General features: G+C 39.9%; 1 protein-coding gene across 4 annotated transcripts in view; it reads right to left on the minus strand.

Annotated features, from left to right (window-relative positions):
- Nucleotides 1–2022: 2022 nt before the first annotated feature.
- The window catches only part of PGCKA1 (PDCD10 and GCKIII kinases associated 1), a 42514-nt gene continuing 19901 nt past the window's right edge, over nt 2023–24635 (minus strand). For 3 of the 4 annotated variants that reach the window (XM_019614905.3, XM_085223333.1, XM_085223332.1), the window contains 3 exons: nt 22092–22146; nt 6308–6355; nt 2023–5521 (listed from right to left, as the gene is read on the minus strand). In XM_019614905.3, the coding sequence (XP_019470450.1) occupies nt 4564–5521; nt 6308–6355; nt 22092–22146 (1061 nt within the window). In that variant the 3' untranslated portion in view covers nt 2023–4563. The remainder of the gene's footprint in view (nt 5522–6307; nt 6356–22091; nt 22147–24635) is intronic. The other variant, XM_010710304.4, reaches the window with a different exon arrangement.

The raw sequence follows: 24635 nt of genomic DNA on the forward strand, positions 1-24635 counted from the left end.
TACAAAAACCTGGAACACTGTCTAAAGCAACTCTGTTGATAATACTTTCTTTAAAAATAAATTAGTTCCCATGTAGACTGACTTTGATAAACTTATTTTCTTGTGTTCTTAGCGTGCTAAGTTCTACTGCATTTAATTTTGGAGGGATGTCACAATTCAGGATAAATAATCCATTGAGTGAAATCATTTCAAGGTAATTAAAATGTTCAACTTAAGCATTTGAATAAATGTATGAAATATTGTATAAATAGGCTGTTATAAATGTTCATATATTCTATTCTTGTTTATCCAAATGTGATATATTGGCAAGAATTAATCTTATGGAAAATTAAATCATATTTAGAAAATTAAAACTGCAGATGCAACATGAGGGAAATATTAATTTTTATCTTTTTAAGTCAGTGTTTCTTGTTTCATGAATTTACATGATAAAAAATTGTATTTTTAGATTACTTTAAAGCATCTTTTAGCAAATAATGACTTTCTATTTCTGGATTTTAATTTTTAATGGAGAGTCTCCATAGCAACACTTGCCCAGTCAATTGCCTTTGTTCTTTAAAAAAAAGAAGCGTGGAATTTATCTATTTCCAGATTCCTACTTTCTTGTTATGATTTTGTTTGCTGACCTGAAGAACTCTGCATTGTCGTCTCTTGGTTTTTGTTGTTGCTTTGTAAATAAATGTGCCCTTTAATATTTACTTAAGGATAAAATCAATTAATTTCCTTCAGTTGGGTGGACTGGGACATCTTCCTTCCCTGTTGTTCATATTTGGGATCTATGCCATGATCTGAATTTTTGTTTATAATTACCCAGTGCTGACCCACTGCTAAAAGAGAACATTATTAGCTTACTCATATTCAGCATCTCTTTGCTTACACTCAGAAAATCTACAATTTCCCTTTAAGCTGTCTGCCTATCATTAGAGAATATCCAGTAAAATATCAGCTTCTGAGGTGAAATATTTTTTAATAGAATTTCCAGCTTTTGTAATAGTTTTCCATATTGTTTGTTCTTCATTTCTACACAAATGTCTTCACACTTACATGTGTAGAAATTCATCAAATATAGAAACATTAACCAGTGTTGGCTGACTAGCTCTCATTTTTTTTTGCTTCAAGAGAAAGCAGAAACACTTAGGTTCTACTCTATAAATGAATGTACAAAACATTGGTTTGGACATGGTGTATATCTGAGATTACACCAATATGTGATGTGGCTGATGCTCAGCACACATACTTGTGTAGAATCATAGAATGGTGTGGGTTGAGAGGGACTTTAAAGACCACCCACTAGGTCAGGCTGCCCGAAGCCCTATCCAGCATTTTAGATAGGAGGTGAGGAAAATCTGAGTGGCGATGATACCTCATACTTGTTTCAGAAAAGTTTTTGCACCCTGCAGATTTGAGGTATAGAGGTCTCTGACTTACTTTTTCAGTCAAGAGGAGCCTTGACCAGGTGTTTTCCGTGCAGTGAATGTACTTGTTTTGCAATGCGTTGTCTGCTTTACAATTAAGGCAATGGGAATGTGACCCACAGCAAACATGTATGGCCCATCTGGTCCCTGCAGAGATTGCAAGCCTAGAGCCCAGTGGTCAAAAGCACTGTCTCAGCAGAGATACCTGATTCTGCGTGTCTGGGAGCTGCTTTGGTTTGAAAGTCCTTTGTGAACAGCGTGCTCTCATCTGCTTTGTTCTACTTCTCTGGGAGAAAGATAATAATTGACTTTGATTTGTGCTGGAAGTCCCTAGCTTAGAGAAATGGAAAACTTCTTTTTATCTTGCAGTATTTGGATAAAAGGAGGGAATCTGCATTTAAACAAATTCTTTAAGTGTTTATACATTGCTTAAGACTCACCTCTTATTCTGATTCTTACATGTACGTTAATGGTTTTAGCATTCAGCATATACAGTTGGCAAATACATAGTTGATGTTTATTGTGTATCTAGTGAAGGATTTACCTTTTATTTTTAAGTAACTGTTGTATAATCAAAATTATGTGAAGTACAAAAACCACCAGATAATTTTTCGTAAGTTTAAAAAATTTATTGAGCGCTTAACAGGCTCAGAAACCACAACATGTCAGTATAAAATTTCAAGTGTTTCCTATTACAACTGTTAATATCCACCTTTAGATGAAACAACAGCACCGAGTTGATCTCTAACTCTTTAGCTTTCCACAAGGAATCCAACAAAAGTAACTCAATAGTCTGAAGATCAGAGGAGTAGTAAGCTTACCAGGAATGCAGGTCTGATACTCTGAGGTCTTATGCTTAATTCAGCTTGTAAGCACAATCTTTCCTGCTGTAAGACTAGGGACTGCAGTCAAGTCAGAGATGTGACCTTACTGGCTCTTTGTGGTTATGCATAAGCAACACATCTTGCTGGGGAGCTTGAAGACACAACTTCTTTTCAAACTGTCTTGTTAAGGCAAGTGATGTAGGCTTGGAAAATTTATCAGAGTACAGAGATCTCAGGCTGTGGTTTCAAGGTGTTTTAATCTATCTAGTAGGAATTAATTTTGATCCCTCTTCAGCACTTCTGTTACTGTGTGCATGGTTCTTATGCTCATTAACCCACCTGACTTTCTCACTCTTGACTTTGGCTTGGCTTCTGCTGTTTTGATAATCTAAATTGATCAATTAGACCTATCAGTCTCATCTCAGTGCTAGGGAAGGTTATAGAATGGATAATCTCAGGAGCCATCATGGGCCAATTGAAGGTCAACCAGAGGATCAGGTCCAGTCAGCATGGGTTTACGAATGGTAGATCCTGTTTGACAAACCTGACTTAGTTCTAAGACATCTTAGTGGATGAAGGTAAGGCTGTCGATGTGATTTATCTGGACTTCAGTAAAGCCTTTGACACTGTCCCCCACAACATCCTCATTGAGAAGCTGGCTGCCCCTGGTTTGGATGGGCATACGTTCTGCTGGGTGAAACACTGGCTGGATGGCTGAGCCCAGAGTTGTGGCAACGGAGTTGACTCCAGTTGGCAGCTAGTCATGAGTGGTGTCCCCCAGGGTTCAGTATTTGGGGCCACTCCTATTTGACATCTTCATTGATGATCTTGATGAGGGGATTGAGTGCACCCCTCAGTGAGTTTGCAGATGACACCAAGTTGGGAGGGAGTGTTGAACAGCCAGAGGGTAGGAAGGCACTACAGAGGGTTGTGGATATACTGGATCAATGGGCCAAGGTTAACTGTATGAGTTTCAGTGGGACCAAGTGTTGGGTTCTGCATTTTTGTCACAACAACCTCAGGCAACCCTGCAGACTTGAGGAGGAGTGGCTGGAAAGCTGCCTGATGGAAAGAGAGCTTGGTGTACTGATAGACAGTCAGCTGAATATGAGCCAACAGTGTGCCCAGGTGGCCAAGAAGGCCAGTGGCATCCTGGCTTGTATCAGGATTGGTGTGGTGAGCAGGACTAGGGAAGTCATCCAGCTCCTGTACTTGGCATTGGTGAGGCCCCACCTCAAGTGCTGTGTTCAGTTTTGGGCACCTCAGTACAGAAAGAACACTGAGGTGCTGGAGCAGGTCCAAAGAAGGGCAACAAGGCTTGTGAAGGGCTTGGAGAGTATGCCCTATGAGGAGTTGCTGAAGGAACTGGGGCTGTTTAGTCTGGGGAAGAGGAGGCTGAGGGGAGACCTTATTGCTCTCTTCCAATATCTGAAAGGTGCTTCCAGTGAGAGCGGGGTTGGTCTCTTCTCACTGGTGACGAGACAAGGGGAAATGACCTCAAGTTGTGCAAGGGGAGGTTTAGTTTGGATATCAGGAAAAAATTCTTTACAGAAAAGGTTGTTAAGCACTGGAATTGGGTTCCCAGGGAGGTGGTTGAGCCACCATCCCTGGGTGTGTTTAAAACCTGTTTGGATGTGGTGCTCAGGGATGTGATTTAGAGGTGGGTTGTTAGAGTTAAGGTAGTGTGGTTAAGTTGTGGTTGTGACCTGATGATCTTGAATGTCTTTTCCAACCTGAGCAATTCTGATTCTATGAAAGCAAGTCACTGGGGTATCAGATCAAGTCCAGGCAAGGTGTAACAGAAAAAGTAGAGTTATCATCCTAAACCCACCTGTGCTTGAACTGAAGTGTGAGCTAGCTGCCTTCTTCCTTTCACGCTGTATTATAGAGCTGTGGGTCAGTTTTAATTGTTTGTGCTAACATGAAAATCTGTGATTTCTAACTCCATGTCTTCTATAGTTCAGTTTTAAATAATGGAATTTTTCTGAACCTGGAAAATGCAGTGTGCGCAGACCCTCCTGAGAGTCAAAACTGAGGGAAATGTTTGTGTGAGACCAGATGAGGTGGATATACAGCAGAATATCATGTGTGTAAAGAATGATGCTTTGCCCTCCTGGTTTGTCCTGTACAGAAGAGTGTGTGTGCCTCAGGCAGTAGAAGTTAGAAGGCTGTATAAAACATTCAAAGGGATAGAGATTTAGTCCCAACTCTTTTCATATATAGGTTTTGTAACAGCTGTCCCCATGAACAGCACATGCATTCATGTAAATCCACGAAAAAAAAAAATCTGGATCTCACCCATTCTATCAGAAAGAGACCTTCATCTAGTATTCATCATCCTCTTCCAGGTCTTCACCTGCAGTTGCAGCTTCCAGTGCAGCCAAAGCGGCTGCTACTTCTGCGTCTTCCTCCTCAATTTGTCCATTGATGTCTTTGTGGCTGTTGTGTGTGGGTGCCTGTGCTATTGTGGGCACAGCTGTGGCAGCAATGCTATTGGGAATGTCCTCACTCAAGCCTGCAGAGTCACTGTTAAAAGGCTCGATACTGCTTTTCTTCATATGCAAAGGTGAGGTTACATGAAGGTCTTGGCCCTGCAGTACTGAATGCTTACTCATTTGGTCTGGGTGTGCACAGTTGACTGAAATGCTATCTTTTTCAACATAGTTCCTGATTTGATTGCCATTTTGGCAATAATCTATATCTGGCAGTCTTATGGCATCATTATTTTGGATCTCCAGTACTGCACTTCCTTGGGGAAAGTTGCTATCTTCTACAGACTGGGGCTTCACACCTAGAATACTGTTTGTCTGATTGCAGTCTGCCTTCCTGTGTCTGCCTGCTCCTAGGTCAAGCTCTTGGCCACACTCATTCAATTTGGAGTGGAAGTCTCCAGTGTTGACTGAAGAAGGCTCTGCTGGCTGGCTGGAGGTGCCCTGTTCACTGGCTTCCTTCACTGAGTTTGTGCTGGGGCTGAGAGTGGGGTGCACACCAGCATGGGAGTTGCTGCCATTGACTGCAACGTCAAGCTTTGCAACACACTTCACAAGGCTGTCATCTTGAAAAGCATCGCCTCTGTGGTTCCAGAGGGTCTCCCCTGTGCTGTTTACACGATTTTTAATTCCTGTTCTATTTAGCTCATCCTTCTGGAGTTCTTTTTTCTGTTCTTTAATTTCACGGTTCTGTTTGAATTTGAATTTATTGCTTCTTTGCTCATCTTGTTTGTAGCTGTTTCCTTCGTGAGTGCATCCAGGTGATTGTAATTCTTCTGGATCAAAAATGTAGCTGGCATAAGAAAAGTTTGTAGAAGAAATGTTAGTAGTACTTAAAAATGCTTATGCTTCATTTTTAAGCTTGAGTTCTTAAGGAACTGGTGTCGCTGAGGTTTACCTGAGGTCCTGAGAATGACCTAAACTGAATGGAAATGTTGAATTACTGTAGACTCCTGAGAGTAGCACAGAACTGACCGCTGTAGTGAGGTTCACTAGAAGCCCAGGAAGATATCAAAGAACCTCCCTTGTTTCTCGTAGGACCAGTGCTTTTTCCCACTTCCTTACCTGTTTTGGAGATGTGGCCAAGGAAAAGAGTAACCATTAAGTGGGACTGAAGTGTTGTCTTTTTAAAACAAGTGTCCTTCAGGATGACTTTTAACATAGAAATTGTTCTTGCAGCTAATTTAATTAAAAATAAATAAGGAACTGTGATAAAAGCAAGGATCTGTAGCTGATTTTCATTTTTTAGGGGAGAGGGAGGTTCTGACAAAGTCTGTGCTCTTCATTCTGCTGAATTGAGGGTAGCTTATGCTACCTATGTAAGGAAAATCTTTTTGGTTAAGATGAGTTTTCAGTCCCACACGATATTTCTGTGGCTCATGAATTATAGAAATAGACCTCGATTACAATAAATCAAAAGGGCATTTGTGAGAAGGGAGAGCATTTATGCTTTGGCGTGACTTTAAAGATACCCAAACTCTGGGAAAGCTCCAATCTCCAACTAATTTTAGCAGTAGGTGTGGAGGAGCACAGACATGTTCTAATGTTCTTTTATTCAGTTTAACGTCTTTTATTGTACCTTTGTATCATTTTGCAGCACCTGCACCCCATCTGGATTTTCTTTAATCTGAAAAGAGAGAAAAGGAAGGCAAGGGAGAGAAGGAACATGAGTGAAGTGTTATGAAATTAATGCATGGGTAATTGTATTGAAAATTATTCTTATGTTTAGAAGGGTTTTATTAGTTAAATAGAAACACGCCTGTCGTTGTTATTCAAACTTTTTCTTTATCTCTTCATGACCTACGATTTTGCATGCTTTTGCCGTTGTCTAAGGACAGCAGCTTGCTTCCCATAAGACAGATTGATGACACAAGGTCAGGATATTTTCTGGAGTCAGTTATTCACAGAACAGCAAAGGAAAATATTATTGATTTATTCGAACCAGGCATGGTCTGTACTTCCCACCAGTGACCATGCTGGCAGAAATTATAATGCACTCCATGTTGTTAGCTTATTATTCTCCTTTTCTTTCCCCTCTAAATCTGACTTCCTTTGCTGCAAGCACTGTGCACAGTGCCTCACGTCCAGCTCTGTGTTTCTGGAGCCTCTTAGGGTCTGTCATTCAGCAGCTGGCTCTTACTTGCTCCTGCCTGTGCCTTTACTCTTTGTGCCTCATCTGTCATAGAGCAGAAGTTGCTGTAAGGGTTAGGCAGATTGCTGCAGCTCAGTGCCTGTCAGGGCAGCCTGCGCTGAGCTGCTCTGCTGCCTCCATCTGATGCTGCTTCTCCCTCTTCCTTAAATGCATTCTCCCTTCTTATACCTCTGCTGGTTTCTTGCTGTGTGCCATTGTCCTTCACAATAATGTCACAGCAGGAATCCTGATGCAGTGTTTTTTGCCCAAAGAGCCTGCAAAAGCTGGCTGATGTGACCATGAATACTGACCCTCCCTGTGTGCAGCTCTTCTGCAATATGAAGGGATTTGGGCAAGTTTGATGTAGTATGAGGCTTGTTTGAGCCAGCTCATGCAGCCTTTTCTGGACAAAAAAGAACTCTCTGTTTGCTTGGGTGGTTCTGAAAGATGAATTAGTTAGCCCAGGCATGTCTGGCTTGCCCTGTACCCTGTGCCATCATGGAAGCAGCTTTGCAACTGCAACTCAGCAGCAACCAGACAGTGGTGTGCTATGAGCCCCATCTGAGCTGAAGTCTGGGCATGGAGTGCAGTGTGGTGCCAACTCAAGTAATAGCAAGTAAGTTCATGAATTTTCACACAGTGGCTGAATGCAGTCCTGTAAACAGTGAAAAATATGCAGCCTTGCTTTCTGTTTTGACGAAGGAATTCAAGAACAGACTTCAAGATTGTCAAGAAATTATCTTTTTTTAATATTTGTGACTCAGTTTTCAGTCAGCATAAATACGTGACCTGCAGATTTTCAAAAAGAATATGTAGAGTTGGGATCAGACATTCAAAAATCTGATCATGTCTCTTTACTGGACTTTCATAAACACTGTATTGGCAGGGAGAAATACCCCTTGCTTCACATGATGTTTTATTCATGTCATAGCTTTTTGGCAGTAACACACATTTGTGAATAATTGTTTTCAAGAATGAAGCACTGGAAAATTTTCATTAAAAATCTCTGAGGAACACAGGTGGATGGTGGTGGCAGGGCAGTGGAGGGTGAACCTTCCCACTAACATTCCATTGCATGCTGTGGCCGAGTGATGACAGCAGAGGGGCACTCTGATAGAATGGCTTCTGATATGGAAGTGTGTATGGAGCAAAGGTGTATCGCGGAGTTCCTCTATGTGGAAAAAATGGCACTCATTCATTGATACATACTGAACGTTGACGGAGACCAAACAATGCATGAGCACAGTAAGACAGTAGGTGGTGCGTTTCAGCGGTGATGGTAACAACACTGTGTTAACTCCACTGGTGCAGGTTTTTACAAGTGTGGCATGCAGGCTCTTGGTCCTCACTGATGAGAATGTATAGCTAGGAGTGGGGGTTGCGTTGAAAAATGGTGTTCTGTAGCTGAGGATTTACTCTATCAAGCAATGTTCTTGTGCTCACTGTATGTGTTGTTGTTTCCATGGAAATAAACAGGAGGCATTACTTCTGGAGCGATCCACATATATGTGGTCCAAGACAATTCCTCTTTACTCAGTGCAGCCCAGGCAAGCCAAAATGCTGGATACCCACAAGTTATCTCTCCTTTAGATTAAGAATGATTTCAAGTTAATTCGATTGAGCTAAGCTGTATGTTGACACTTGTTTTGGTTTGAATCACGTATTTAGTTTTAGCTTAAACTTGCTTCTAAAACAAAAGAACAAAAACTGCTTAAAACTGACCAACCCTTGTGGATCTTGGCCTTCAAGTCTCAATGGCTGCCATGCATTAGGTAAGTCACAGTGACTGTGATTTGTCCTTGGGAAAGGCGACTTATGTTGAGCCTCTTTCTATAGAGGCTAGGCTGCTGCTATCCTTCATGCTTACCACAGGCTATGAGTGTGCAAATATTATTTCAGCTCTGGTAAATCGTGATGACTTCAATTGCTGTCAGCTGGCAGGTGAATCCACTGGAACACCCATGCAGGCCTGGGTGCTTGGCTTTAAAGCGGCTGGGTTTGGTGAAACCAGTCTAAGTCTGCCCATAGTCCGGTTCTGAGGGCAGATCCTGCTTCAAGCTGGGTAGGGGCACTGCACATCAGGCTGCTTCTGCTTAATCTGTTCTGACAAGTTTCCTACTGAGTGCTGATATTTATAACACTGTGATTTTTTAAAAGGGACTTTCTTGTATAGGTTTTAACTATTGGGAAGTGCTAATTGATGTCCCTCATTCTGTTGTGAAGATGTTTGTGATCTTCACAGAAAGCAATTATAAATGAAAATTATTGTTGTTACTTTTATAAAAAGCACTTTACTGTTTGTAATATTTAATTACAGCTACTGTTTGAATGATCTTTGCAGCTACTGCATTTATGCTTTTTAGCTGATTAGTTACAACTAAATTTGTTCACTGGCATGAAGGGGATATAATACGTGGAAGTATTTTATGCAGTATTATCTTAAAAATTATTTGACATCCCTGAAGTAGGAATATATATTTTTTACAATGTTACTGTCTGAGCAATGTTGGTCTTTTTTCCTCCTTGTCCTTTCCTTCCATATATACATAGATTGCTCTGAAAGTAATGCTTCCTATTTTTTTTTTTTCATGGAAGCTAGAAGATGCAAAGAGCACAATAACACTTTGATAGAGCAAATTCTGAATTATAAAACACTATTTTTAATATTTCTGTGAGCTGCAAATAATCCAGGAGAATCCTGGATTTCATTGATGATAACTTTCAGGTTCAGGTATTAGACAGCCTGACCAGAGGTGAAGCATTTCTGGACCTGGTGCTCACCAGTGTGGAGGAGATAATTAAAGACATGAAGATCAGAGGCAGCCTGGGCTGCAGCGACCATGCTCTGGTTGAGTTTGTGATCTTGAGTTATGTAGGCCTGGCAAAACATGAAGCCAGGACCCTGAACTTCAGGCTGTTTAAGGAACTGTTGGATGAGATCTCCTGGGAAGCTGTTAGGGCTAGGGGGTTGGAGCCTGATGACCCTTGAGTTCCATTTCAACTCAAACCATTCTATGAACACAGTCGTCACCATTAGCTATACATTTTCACTAATGGTGAACAACAGCCTGCATGCTGCACTTGTAAAAATCTGCACCAGCGGAGGTGACCCACTGTTTCACAGCTGTTGTGTAGGTGCTATTGCCCCCACAAACCTTCTTTCATCAGCCTGAAGAGATGGAATTCAGAAGATGCCAAATCTGAATTGTGTGGTGAGTGTGGTAGGACAGTCCAGCCGAGATTGATAGTGTGCTCCATGGTCTTCAAACTGATATGGAGCCCGGTGTTACTGAATTGAAAGAGAAAGGATGTCATCTTCTCTGGAAGTTCAAGCATTTGGCTTAGTCAGTGTTCCAGTGAACAGTCAGAGTTGATTTTTAAAGCTCATAGCAGTGACACCACATCTCATCACTGGTGATGATGTGATCCAGGAAAATGTCAGCTTCAACCTTGTATTGGTTCAATAGGTCAGGAAAAACTTGCATACGATGTTCCTTCTGTTCCTGTGTGAGCATTCATTGGACCCACGTGACACAAACTTCGCGATATTTCAATGTTGCCACCGTTGTTTCCAACACTTTGAAGCTGATGTTCAGCTCTGTACACAGTTCCCTGGCCGTAATCCAACAATTCATGTGGGTGATCTGATTGAGATGTTCTTCATTTTGTGGTGTGACAGCTGCATGGCTGCCTGGAACATGACTTGTCTTTCATATCACTGTCACTATTGCTGAAATGCACCATCCACTGCCTCACTATGTTTCCATCCACTGTTTGGTCTCCACGAATGTTCAGCAAGCACTGATGAATGTCATTGAGTCAAATTATTTCCACAGGAAGAATTAAATGACACACCTTTGCTTCTTATGCACTTCCGTGTCAGACACCAGTTTGCTCCTCTGCTGCCACACAGCAACAAAATGTAATGGAATATTGGCAGGAAGGTTCAGCCTCTACTGCTGTACCACCAACATCTGCTTCTTATGTCATGGGACAGCATTATAAAATAGGAGGCATTGTTTTCAGAACAGACCACGTATATTATAATCGTATTTAAAGCCAAACTTGGGAAAGGATTCTGAGGAACGAATTGATTTCATAGCATGAAAAGATGTGCTTTAATCCTGCTTATTTTGTTTCATTTAGCTTGTTCTAAAGACTTCCATACTGTGTTCATAGTTCCACTAACGAATAATAATATGAAGAGGCTCCTGTCTGGAGCAGTTTAAATCAAGCACATGATATGCAGATGGGCAACAAAAAGGAAAAAAAGGGTTAGAGGCTCAGGCAATGGATAATTACGTTATCTTTGACCGAGTTTAGAAAGACATCTAGAGTAAGTCATTATGTTCTTTTATGCTGTTGAAGTCGTTCAGATTCTTGTAGTGTGAGTTCTATAGCCTCATGGTTTGCATATTTAGTGCCAGTACTTGCTTCTGTTAATGTAAACATATTTTTTTCCCTTTTTCTTCAGTGAAAGAGGTGGAAGAGGCTCAGATTATTCACCAGCCACTCCTGCTGTTCTTGAACTGACCATACAAAAGATACTCTAGTTGTATTTTTTTGGCAATACCTTAAATCAGTGTTCACAGAGACCAGGAAGAGTTGATATTAAGAGAGTGACTTTCTTGTTTTGAAATACAGTAATATAGGAATAGAATTGTTCTAAATCAGTTGGGAAAAATGCTGCTCTGTCTATTAAGGAGGCTGTAACTGAGTTTAATTAGGGGAGAGCAGAATGCTAATTGTGTCAGACAAATACGTGCTGAAAAATGGAAGGATGTTGAATGTTTTGCTGGTGGCACCCCCTCGGAGGATGGAAAGGGGCTTTTCTTTGTGTGAGACCTTGCTGTGGATGACAAGAATGTATGATGTCTGATTCCACAAAAGTAAGCTTGCATTACAAGCTGCGGTATGCTTTAAGAGAAGTATGCTTTGCTTTATCAGATTTGAGAAACACAACGTATCTGATTTTAAATTATGTAGCTTCTACTGCCTATTTAAACTGTACCTGTGCTATGAATAAAAAACAGGCAAATGATAATGTCATGAAAAGGGAAGGGCAAACATTTCAGAGAGATAAAAATTGGTTGGCAACCTATTTTGATATTCCTAGAAGTTTACATGGAAACAGATAAAAGGCCAATCTCAACTTTTTTATAAGCTTTTGCTGTTTCTTCGACTTCTCACTCTCCTCTATCCTTCCCACTCTAAATTACTAAGTGATGTGCTTTTACCTGTGTGTGTTATCTGGGCTATTGAAACTGAATGTTGCATCTCCCAGTGGCCTGGGATGCCTCTTTCTGCTCTCTTTCCCAGGTAGAGGCGTTTTTCAGACTAGACCCTGGTGGTATAGGATGAGAATAACCTCAGACATCTGTGGCATTTGACAAGCTTCTTCCAATTTGGGTGGTGTGGTTTGCCTTCTGTGCTGAGGAGGCATTCTCATCTCAGCAGATTTCAGAGGCTGTCCTCAGTGTGTGCTAAAGGCTGAAAAAGGATCAGGTGTGGAGGAGGGATGTGCGATTTGTTACTGAGGGGAGGAGGCAGCAGAACAATTGGTAACTGATAACATAAAAAAAAAGAGCATGGAAAGATTGTGGCACAGATGGTGGAGCAGAGAACTATAATTAGAAATTTAGGGAACTAGTAAACATACTCTAGAAAAAACACCCTCTTGTCGTAGAGGAAGAGAAAGATAACAGAAGAAGGTTATTAATGAAGAAAGAGTAGGGACATAGCTACTTTAGCAAATCTGTATGCGGGTTAATAGCATCTGAGGAAAAGTGTTTTGAAGAGTACAGAGGACTCTTCAAATCTGTTTTTATCCTGACCTAACTCTCTATTCTGAGGGCAGACTATTTCCAAAGAGAGAGAGAATTGATCTGGAGAATCCCCTTGTCCTAGGGGTTCTCCAGATCATCTCTGCACCTGTACCTGAAAGTTATAGCCTAAGTTAGTTGGAACTGACCCAGTAGTATACAGGTGACAACAAAAAAATTGTGAAAAATAAAACCATATAGCATGTCTGATGTTTTTCAGTGTGCATCTGGATTCACTGGCATCTCTTGTCTTAGTGTAGTTAGTATGAAGGCAACAATATGATATCTGCAGTAAGGTCTCTGCAGTAACACCAGTACTTAAAAGTTGAACTGAAATCTCTACTTTTCTTTCCTCTGACTGATTCTTAGTCTGGTGATTTGTGTTCGAAGTGCTTCAGGGAGCGAATCAACTGTTCTGTAGCATCTAAAATGAACAAACCGATCTGGGGAGGCATCATAATGTGCTCCCTTACAGAAAATGGTCCCACCTCATGAGTTGGCTTTGCCTGTTAACTTTTTTTGTATCTGAATTGATTTCAGACTTCTTGTTCACACTTTCCTTAACTGTAACACAGATGTGTCACTTTCACACTCAGACCAGCCTGCAGTCCAGCCCCAGTGGGAATACATGTCTGTTCCATCCCAGTTACACAATTCCTGCTGTCTGCAATGCTCTGCAAGGAAGGGAAATTGCAAGTGCTTCTGTGGGTGCAGCTTGTTTTATCCTGCTGTTTTGAGAGTGGCAGACACTAAGTTTCAGGGCAAGGAATGTCAGTGTCTGCCAGAAAGAGCCTTGTACTATCTCTCTGGCAGCAAAATATTATTGCCAAGGTTATATCTGCCTGTCCTATGTTACTCCTCCCTCTCAAATGTGCTCTTTTCATTACTTGACAAACAAATCTGTGGAGCTGCTCAGGTCTATCTGATCCTTTTGTCCTCTTATGAGGCCTCATTTAGCCACTGAACTGTTTACATGCATCTCCAGTCCAGCTAACTGATGATAAGTAGTCAGAGGGGACCCGCTGAAGACTCTCGTAAAATTTCTTTAGCCACAGTGGTAATTTAGGGCAGTCAGTCTTAGTTATGTATATCTATTGGCACTCTTTGCTTGCCCCTTTTCAAACCAATTCCTTGTTTTTCACCTGTAAATGTCATCATTTCTTGAATGCAAATTATCTTTCTTACATTATCTGTAGCTGTTGAGAAGAATATTTACATATTTTATGAAGATTATTCTGCTACAATTGAAAGGGAGGGAATTATGCAACACAGATGAGTGTACGTTTTTGTTTTGAAAGGAATTTTTAGAAATATCATAAAAAATACTTTTTATTTTTCCATGGAAGTTTTCACAGTTCTGTTACACTGTTAATATTTCCTCTTATTTTTTTTTCTTATAAAAATAGAAAACAATCTATGGCTTATTTTTGTCAAACCCCAGCTTTTGGCAAGGAAATGTCAGAATTATTCGATTGCATTTCTTCAATAATAATAATAATAAAAAAACCCCAATAATTCAGAACTATTATAATTTCAGTCCCATTAATTGACATGGTGTATACCTGCTGTATTTATCACTTGTTGCCATCCAAACTTTTTTCATTTATCCATGCTTAGTGGACCTTTTCAAACATCTCTCTGACAGATCCCCCATTGATTCATTCAGATTTATTCACACTATCACTCTTTAACTTATCTTAAACCTCCTACGTTTCCATACATTTACATGCTTCCTATCTAACCTCCACAATTCAATCATGCATCTTTGCCCAACTCTTCTCTTTCTTCTCCTTGGCCAAACTAAGTTGAACTCAAGTGTTTTCTGCTGTTTAGCGCAGTGGCTTGATTCTATTCGTTTCTGTGGCTGAAGTGGCAAAGCTTTGGGTGATATTATGTGCTAATACTACACACAACCAACAACTGCTTCAGTGATGGGAGAACTTGTATTTGTTATGCTATTTAGGGCATAAGGTTTAGGGTTGTTTCTGTTTCTATGTAGGGACTTAAGGTTACTATATATTCTTATTCCCAATGGAGTCATGAAAGTGGCTTAAACTTGTAGGTTTTTTTTCATGGGAGAAAAGTGACTTCAACCAAGGTAGGCATCAAAACCTGGAGGTTCTCAGGCCTCAGAATCATGTATTGTTTGTTATCTGGGAATTTATACACCTGAAATATCAATACTTTGTAACCTGTCATAGATTTAAGTCTTCTGCTGAGAAGATAGTTCTGATGGCACAGAATGTTGTTTTTCAGCATCCATGAGAAGACAGCGGGATCCTTAAGTGACAGTGCTGTAGAAGCAGCGATAGTAAGGGTGAAAACCAAGTCACACATAAAGTTTCCGATTAGCTCAGCCCTACACTTTCCAAGAAATTAGAGTAATGCAACTTAGTATTCAGAAACACTGGAGTAATAAAGTGCTGAGGAAAACCATCTTGCCAACATGATGTCCAGCTACAGTGTGACGAAAAACAAAACTGGTGGGCAGGATGCTCAGAGCAGTGAAAATACCTGCATACATTCCTAGTTCTACTTAAAGAGCTTACAGAAGGTCAGACTTAGCTGATGCTGCTGCTGAAATCAGAAAAAATATCTGCTGGTTATCTGTGTGTATATGTCCTAATACGAGCAAAGTTTACTGGTATGGTTGACAATGGCAACGCGTGTCAGTTGTTCCATGCCAGTGTAAATACCTTAGCTGGAGTGGGGAAAGTCTGATTTGATGGAAATGCAACATCCACCTCTTTTCTTCTTTACTGCCATTCATTTCCTATGCCTTCCATCTTCTTGCTGTGTTTTCATCAGGTCCTGATGATATTTTTACCTACACCTTACCCCTTCATGTTTTTGTTTTGTTCAGGCAGCTGTTTTGCATCAAACTGAGACATACTGGCAGGCAGACCTCCAGGTAGGGAAGCCTGAGTGCTGCCAGCACAATGTGAGCACACCTGCACTTGTTTGCAGGTGTTCTGGCCAAAGGGGAAAGTACTGAAAAGTAGATGCTATCAGTTTTACAAAGGTGTTTTGTTTTGAGTTGTAACTGTGGCTATTGCCTAAGCAGATCTTCCACAAACTGTGATATTATGCATAACTATGTTAGGTCCTGCTACCTCCTCCCCAGAATGTCCTTGTTCCCAAATCAGCAAGGTCAGACAGGTCTTTTGCTTCCTGTAGTGCCTTTCTGATGCTGCTGGTCAGTGTGTCATGTCCCTTGTTTTATTTGCTTCACAGATGTTGCCCTTATGCTTCATAGTGACAACTTTCTGTGCTCTCCCACACGCTTCTTATAGAAGAGATGTGCCCAACCTGGCAGGTGAAGCCATTCTGCTCACTTGATGGTGCCGAGCACTCGGCTCCAAGCCTATCTTAACACTTCCTCACTTTCCAGCATGTGATTCAATAAAGGCTGCAATGCTGCAGAACTCCAGGTGCAGGCAGCAGCAGTGCTTGCCCCTGGGATGCACCCTTTGGCATCCCACTCCTCGTCTAGGAGCAGTGGGCCTACACAGTCCCTGCCCTGCTGTTGCTGTCCTTTGAGAGGCACGGGAAGCTTTTAACATGTGGTTGGATCATTCTTTTTTCCACCCTGCCGACGTTTCTTACTTTAAAGCCGTTCTTTTTCTATTTGTTCACTGACTAATCTCCGTGGTAGCTGTAGGGCTTTTTCTTTAAACATCTCTGAGAAGGTGGAGCTCTCTGTGAGGCCCCAGTTACTGTGGTATAGAGCCCGTACTGATTATGGGGTGTGACTTAGAGGTGATCTGTGTTTTTTTTTTTTTCCTGTTACACCCTTTTCAATTGATTTTAAATATTTATAAGGCTTTAAGGGAAACGTGTGCTCTCTTACTAGTTCCTCATCACTTGTACCATTCGGTCACAGAGCATTTCCCTAGACACTATTTACCATACAAAATGTTTGCTTTATTTTTGATGATTAAAAAAAAGAGTTGAGTAAAGGGCAAAACTCTCACTACCATTAGCCAGTTTGCACAAAGGAAAAACAAATATAGCTTGCAGCATACAAACACTCATTTCCTCCTCAGCCAAGCTTATTCCCTACATCTGTTTTTCCCAAGCTTACATCACTCTGTTGTTTAAGCTACTGACATTTATATCTCCAGACTTTTAAAGTTGTTAATCCTATATATCATAATAATTTGTTCCATTGAGATGCCTAAAACCCCAAATTGTATTTAGGGCCATATTGCATAGGCACAAACATAGAAATGCGTTGTTTCTCAAGGAGTGTGTGGTCTAAATATGTGTCAAGGTAAAAATAAAAAAAAATTAAAAAATGGGTGTGATAAGCAGATGGTCATGTACGTGTGAAAGAAGCAATCAGCAGAGAAACTATATTTGATTCAGTAATTGTGTTAGGCTTGGCGGCATGGACATCTGTGTTTGGGGGACACAGCTGGAGTCTTAAAATAGCTGTAGCCAATTTTATGTAACTAAGTATCTCTTTGCAACTTCATACTTAGGAGAATGAATTCATGGATTTCATCCCTTGGTCTGAAAACCTCAGTTGTATCTAATGTCTTTTTAAATCACTGAAAATAGAAATAGCCCTAGGAATAGGTACTGAGCCTTCTGTGCAGCATGCTGTCTGGGCTGTGGCTTTGATAGCTGTGAGACATGGCTTTGAGACTGAGGGTTAAAAGGGACCAGGGCTGCTAATTTATTAATTTGTGAAGCAATTTGCTAACCCTTTGGATGCTATGTAAGAGTGAGCTCTGTCTCCCTGGTGGTTTTGACTGTAGGTTGTTGTGGCTGCTGTGTTTTAGATTGAGCATGATGCTCTGAGTCTTTGTGAGATGTGGCCTTCATACTCCTGCCAAGGTTTGTAGCCTCAGCAGCCCCATAATGTTTCAGTTCACAGGAAATTTGGTGGAGTTGCATCCTACAGTAAAGGGTTCACAAGCTCTCAGCTGGTGGGAATCCAGCTGGGGCCCTGTTGCTGTGGGCTTGCATGTGTGTAGACACTTGATTAAAACCTTTTTCCTCTTGGACTCCCTGTTCTATCATGTATTTGGCTGAACAGCCTTTCCTCATGCCTAATACAGATAGTCTGCTTATTTTATGGATTCTAGATGAGCTCAGCAGGAGATATTTTCTGACACCTGTTGAGGTGGTATGAGCTCTGCCTATAGCCATCAAAACAGCTTTAGTTAGCCAGAAAGACACCTGTGGACATCCAGAAGGGATTGTGGATTTCAGTTTTGGGTTTGGGTATTTACAATTCACCAAAGTGCCACCGAGGTGCTAGAATGAGTCCAACTAGTCACAAAGTTGAAATACTAAATCCCTTAGAACATACCATTACCATGACACTTGTGTGGTATGCAGTATACAGACCTCGGCTCAGTGAAATGGGAATCTGAATGAGCTCTGAGGACAGGTTCTTCTTCACCTGTTAGCTAGAGAATGTAGGCCTCCTAGAGTAGCAGTGGTATGGGTAGAAACAGCATGGACATTGATCTGTGGCTTTCTTCTCGAGGAGAGCAAATACTTCATAGGCTTCACAGGTTTGGTGGAACGAATCTTTCAAGAGAAAACCATGACTCATTTTTCTCATTTACTCATTCTTACAGACCAGCTCAAATTCAGTTAGAGTAAGCAGATTGTCACTGTCATGCCCCTAATCCTTACATGAAATTACATGGCAGGTGCTTAGATTGTAAAGAGGGGTATGTGTATAGATAAATAAGCAGGTCTTAAACAACGAACACACCCATGGTAGTCTAGATTTTTGTGTTCTAGACCTATGGAACTAATTTTCTTACTGGTAAAATTGTCTTATTTCTTTCTATGTCTAGAAACATAGCTACTGAAGTTCTGGTTATGAAATTCAAATGGTTGATTCTCTTCTGCCTTGGGGACTGCTCAAAGGACCAGTTGGAAGCCATTGTGCAGAGAATTTGGGTAGATGAAGGAAGGAAAGTACATAGCAATTGATGTATGCCATCAATGTCCCAGTTTCATTTTTTAAAGTTTATTTTAGGAAACGAGGGAGCTTATAAAAATGTTGCAGTAAAAATAAAATATTATAATTCAGAAACTTTGTTCTGTGTTCACATCATCTCAGTGTATCTGTTAAAAACTGGTTTTTTGCTCCTAAACATTTTGGAACTATTTGAATATATCCCAAAATACTTCTCTGTTCCCTGTCTTCTTGTATAGTTTCTATTCTATATCTTCCCAGAAGGCTTATTCCTGGTTCTTGTGAGAAATATCTTCAGTTCAAGGTGTTGCCTAATGAAGTCCTTGATGCACTGCACTAGGTGTCCTCCCTGTTGTATTACCTGGAGGATCAAGCACCTGAAATTTGAACTGCTTTATCCTAATTCGTGGTATTCTGTAACTTCTTCCCTACCCTAAACATCCTGCAGACCATGAATCTGTTACACTGCATCCATATCCTGTGATCATATGCTGAAAGCAGTGGAGACCTTCTAGTATCCTTTAATGGAAGTTCTGATGAGTCCCTCAATTTAGTAATTTAAGACTAGTTATCATTTTCATTGGAAACTCTGGAGTTCTTATACATGTCCTTGTTCTTTAGTGTTGTTTTTTCAGCTGATGTATGTACTATATCTCCTGGCATAGAAGCTGCACACTGTTCAAAATTTGGTGATTTTTTTCCCCAGTAGGTCCATCAGACATATTTTATAAATACGAAGGAAATGACCTAAATTAAAGGTCTCTTGTGATAGTTTTCTTACAGATGCTTCTAACGCTGCATATATAGCTGCAGAAGTTGTTGGATTAAAGATGAAATGAAGAAGAAAGGCTTTAAAATGTTACAGGACTCAATACATGTAGGTCTCAAAGAGTAGACAGTATAGGAGCATGTTGCCTGTTTCAATATATTAGAAGCTGTGGTGTTTTGTATGAGCACTGGGAAAATTTCACAGTTGCTATGAGATGTTAAAGATAGCAATAGTTAAAAGATACAGGTGGTGAGAAGTAAATTTAGCTGAAATTGAGAAAAGACAGGTGCTGAGATTATAAAGATGCTTTTTAGGAAAACAACAGTATGTCAGGGTCTGAGCTTCCACCCAGCCCCTGACAGACTTACACAGCTCTGAAAGTAATGCCTTCTATTTACTTCCATGGAAATAGCGGTAGACACGAAGTGTCCAGTAACACTATTTGATGGGGTAGATTCTCAGCTACAATACACTATTTTTCAACATAGTCACTATCATTAGCTGTACATTTTTTACCATCAGTCCCTTAGATCCTTAACAGTTCAGGAGCTGTGTGGCTGCATGAATACAAAAAAACAGATTCTCTCCTGGCTGTTACATAACTGTGATGTGACCTTAGTTTTCTGCACCCTCACCAGAGGGGACATGGAGAATGCAAATAAGGACAGAATCTGCCTTTCAGAATATTTATTTCTTCTGAGTCTGAAGGAACCAGAAATTTCACATGTCAATTTTCTTTGTGGCGCTGACAGGAAAGCAAACAAATCCTTTCACTTGAATTTAATGTCAGCACATCTGGCTGTGGAGCTGTTATTTTCTCTCTTCGGGTTCAACAATCACTTTCCTTAGCTTTTCATTTGCAGAGTCAGCCGAAGACTTGGAGTTCGTTTAAATACAGGAGTGTTTTCTAGATGTGGATTGATTCTCAATAAATATTTTCTTTCTCTCTTTTGAACCTACTGGAATAATTTCATTTTTAACGTGTCAGTTACATGTATGCTGAGATCAATGAGAAATTCTGCTGTGAAGAATGAAAAATACTGGGCAGTGAATGTCAAGGCTACAGCCCACTGCCACAGGATGAAGTCTGGGGGAAAAACTAGGCAAACCAGGCCAGTATCTAGCTTTATTATGTGGTTATGCCATGGATGCTGTCATGTAGCTGCCACTAGCTTGCAGCATTGCAGCACACTTTACACCAAGATTAATCAAGTTATTGGGTCTTAGGTTTCATCCTTTGTCTGCTGGAGGGTGTTGCCTCTATCTGCCTGTAAATTCTATACAAAAACCAGGGAACAGCATACTGGCCTTCAACAGCAATCTGGGTGCTATTGATAGCAGAACCTTTGACAACAAATGTTTTTGTAAGGCTCTGAACATTTAGGTGATCTGGGAGACACTCTATTCAAAGAGGAAGAGAAGAGATAGTAGAGACCTCATGTTTTGAATTTCATTTTTTTTTCTTTTAGTTAAAAGAAAAATATGATAAAGCTTATGAAAGTAACAATTAAGTGTAAGTGCACTTACATATGAGTTAACTTGTACCAACAGAATTTGCATGCTGGCTTATTTAAAGAGTTTTTTTGTTTTGTTTTGGTTTGGTTTTTTGCAAAGCAACTTTTGGATAGACAAACTGCTTTCTTTTAATTTCTTAGTTTTTTCCCCTTGAGTTTCTGGCAGTGGAGATAAAGAGACACTGCTGGAATTTAGCAGGCCCTTATCCTTTAAGCATGTAATAGTTTTTTTAGCTAAGGAAGCAATATTCTGGAAGTAAGCTCAGATGTCTATGGAGATTGCTTCAAACAGATATTGCATATATGCCTTTAGGCAGGATTAAGGCCAGGTAGGATATGTGATCTCAGCTGTGGTATTCAATTGTAGGTTTGTGTCCTCAAAATCATTTTGTCATGAATATTTCAAATACTTTTGGTTTGTTTACATCATTCCAAATATTGCTAGTGGCAGGCACTGTAGCGGTGGTGTACTTGTTCAGTGTATCACCCTCTCTTAATACCAAGAAAATTGGATAAAGCCCTAAGCAGTTAGCATGACTCAGTAATTTTAATCTAGTAAAACAAAAGAAAAAGGAAACAGAAAACAACAACAACAAAAAAAAAACAATGAAGAAACAGCACAGAAAAACAACAAATGGATGATGGAGCTTGCTTAAAATTGTCAGGATATTAGGTTTGATCGGTTAATGAAATAACCTGCAGCTCTTGGATGGGACAAGCGGTTAGAAGTCAATGTGCTTTCCTTTCCCTCTTTAGCCAAATAAATTCTCTTGTTTTCCAGTTTGTTCTCTTTCCCCAAGTACTTCTTTTTTTCCCCCCACTTTGCACTTGTTTGTTCTTCCCATCACCTTTTGCCTTCCTTTTCAAATTTTCTCCTATTTTTTCACCTTTGTTAACTGATTTAGAATGAGACAACTCCATGTTTCTGTATTTCCTTCTAAAATTGAAAGTGGAAATGGGCAAGCTTTTATTTGTTACCACTGAAATGTTAGGAATTGGAAAGAAACACAGTTCAGAACCTGTTCTGTCACTAGTGCTCATATCCACAAAGCACGACTGGAGTGTAAGGTACTGCATAGTGAAAGTGAATCCAGTGATATTGCCTGTTGTGGAATGCTGAGGTTGTGATAGTGAATGACCAGTTAGTCTTAAACCTACACTTGGAGAGCAAAAAAAGTTTTACCTTTCAGACTGTACTCCATCGACTGCTTGAAAGATTTGGTTTAAATGTCTTGATCCTGCAATAGTAAAGCAACACTTTGTAAGTGATTTCTTCATGTCCACACAAGTAGGTTAATCTGAAGTACAAGTTGTCTATTGCAAACGGGGTGGAAATATAACATCCTCCTCTTCATTCCGTAGTAATTTCTTAGTTTAGACAATGTTCAAACAAATCTCTTGAGTAATACACTCATCCCCTTGAGCTGGTCTGGAATGCTAACCTGCTTAACGTGAGAGTGAGCTTGCTGGCTACAGTGGATTAGGGTTCATGTGAAATGTTTACACTTTAAACAATAAAACCAGAAATTCTTCAAATATTATGGGATTACTTTTTCCTTTGCTGGCAGCCAGGATATTTATAGAATGTGTCAAAACATTAACATATGCTTGTCAGAACTTTCTCCTCTGGATTTTTATGAACTTTGAAATTTAAGAAATGCCTCTGGCATTGCACCTAGCATTTGAGGTACCTGGTGAAGCTACTGTTCTTGCAGATGTATGTGCTTCAGGTAAAATGGAAAATTCAGTGAAATGCTTTCTATTTAGAGATAAACTCTTGAGATAATGATATAGTTAAAACTGAAACATTGCAGATGCTTTTTCTCCTTAAAAAAAAAATATATATATATATATTTTTTTTTTTTCTGCATTTCTTGTAGGGAGGGAATATGGCCGTATATGTATGTGGATCTTCACGCACACAAACCTGTAATAAGTATTAACCATCACATCCAGGTTATACCTGTGAAACAGTCAGTGCATTTTGCTGGTGATTCCAGAACTTGTGCCTCATGCCTTCTTTCTTTCTTTCTTAGCATTTCTCTGCTTGGGTAGCTATAACTTGCAGATTATATTGCAAGCTTTGATTCCAAAAGTGGTTTTGCACTACCAAGAAAAGCCTTGTAAGGCTTGTCTTGTAAAAGCAAATTCTCTAAAGCCTTTGAGATCCCATTCAGCATAACTCTCCCAGCATCTAAGCATTTGGTTGAATCTTGAATTCAGCATCCACAGGTAATGGGGCTGGAGGGGATTGTCAAGGCAACTTAATAGCCATTGCTGTATATTTTGTGTACACGTTCCTTACGATTATACAAATCAGTTTTGTGGTTGAACTCTGACAAGTTCTCATAAAATTTCACTGCTAGCTTTCAATTTTTAGAGTACCCTCAGCTGTACTGGTACTTAAACCATCTGTGTTAGAATACAAAGATGAGAAGACAACAATGCAGAGTGTTTGACCCACAGGTGATACTTAGAATGTTTTTTTAAATTTCTGTTTTATTTATTTATTTTTTTAAAGCCTGACATATGACTGAAAACAAAATGCATTTTGCTGAATTCAGCAGCTTGTGATTTAGAACCAAAATGAGGTGGCCCTGAGATCCGGCGTGAGTCATTGCTAAGGAGAGCCTGGGATCCTTTGATTCATTGCCCTTCTGTGTTGCCCTACAGAAAGTCACTTCACTTGTCTTGTATGCTACCATTCCTCATCCTTCTCAGAGCTTAATGTTTCTGCAGCACTTTGGAGGTTTATAGCCCTATTCAATCTTATTATAGTGTTGCAAAGGGTTGAGAGTGTTTCTATGCATCTGTTAAGTTAATGGTGCTGTTAGTACTTTAAGTAGAGTAAGAATAAAGCTTAAGAAGAATGAATCATTGCGTGTTCCTGTCTTTAAGCAACTTTTTACTGGGATCTTCTTGTGTCTCTTTTTAACTTAATTATATTCTTATTTGATACAACTGCCATTATTCATTACAAAGAAGGTTTTTTCATTTAATTTTTGTTCTGATCTCTAGTTTTTCTTACAGCATAATTTTGACTAGATGTCCTTATTTGTTTTGTGTATGCCATGTCCTGAATGAAATTAAAATGAAAAACAGGATCTTGCCATATGTTGAAAGGCTGTTAACAAATGCAAAAGATGCATCCTGTACAATGCATTCTTGTCCATTCTGAATTGCTTCTGTCTCTTGAACAGATTCAAAAATAGTAGATTAGTTACAGGGTTTTCATTAATTTGTAATTGGGTTTCCTTTGTTTAAGTCTACTAGGAAACATGTTTCTAAAATTCCCTGGAAGTAAAAAGGAAAATGCTAAAAAGGAGAGCTGATACAAGTCATAGCTGTTGGTAAGTTGCAAGCTTACCCATTTCATCATGTCAAATGATAATTGATTTCATTGTGTGTGATGTATGTCTCTGGATTTTGATCCAAAGGTAAGAGTTTCTGCTTGTTTGTTTTAAGGAAAAGCAGTGAATTGCTGAAACTGTTTGCCTATAATATTAAAATAAGTGCTGAAATCTCAGCATCAAATGCTGGATGTTTAACAATAATATGTGCAGAAGCTGGATTTCAAGTGAATCAGTAGCTCATTTTCTCTGTGTCAGACAGGCTCAGACATAAACCAATTTGTGTTTATACTTAAAAATATTTTCTTTTTGTTGTACTTGGTGCTTTCTTCTCTTTTACTTGGTGATAGCTTGGAAAGTTGTTCTTATTCCTGCAA

Source organism: Meleagris gallopavo, chromosome 4 (assembly GCF_905368555.1).
Source record: "Meleagris gallopavo chromosome 4, MGAL_WU_HG_1.1, whole genome shotgun sequence".
Taxonomy (NCBI): domain Eukaryota; kingdom Metazoa; phylum Chordata; class Aves; order Galliformes; family Phasianidae; genus Meleagris; species Meleagris gallopavo.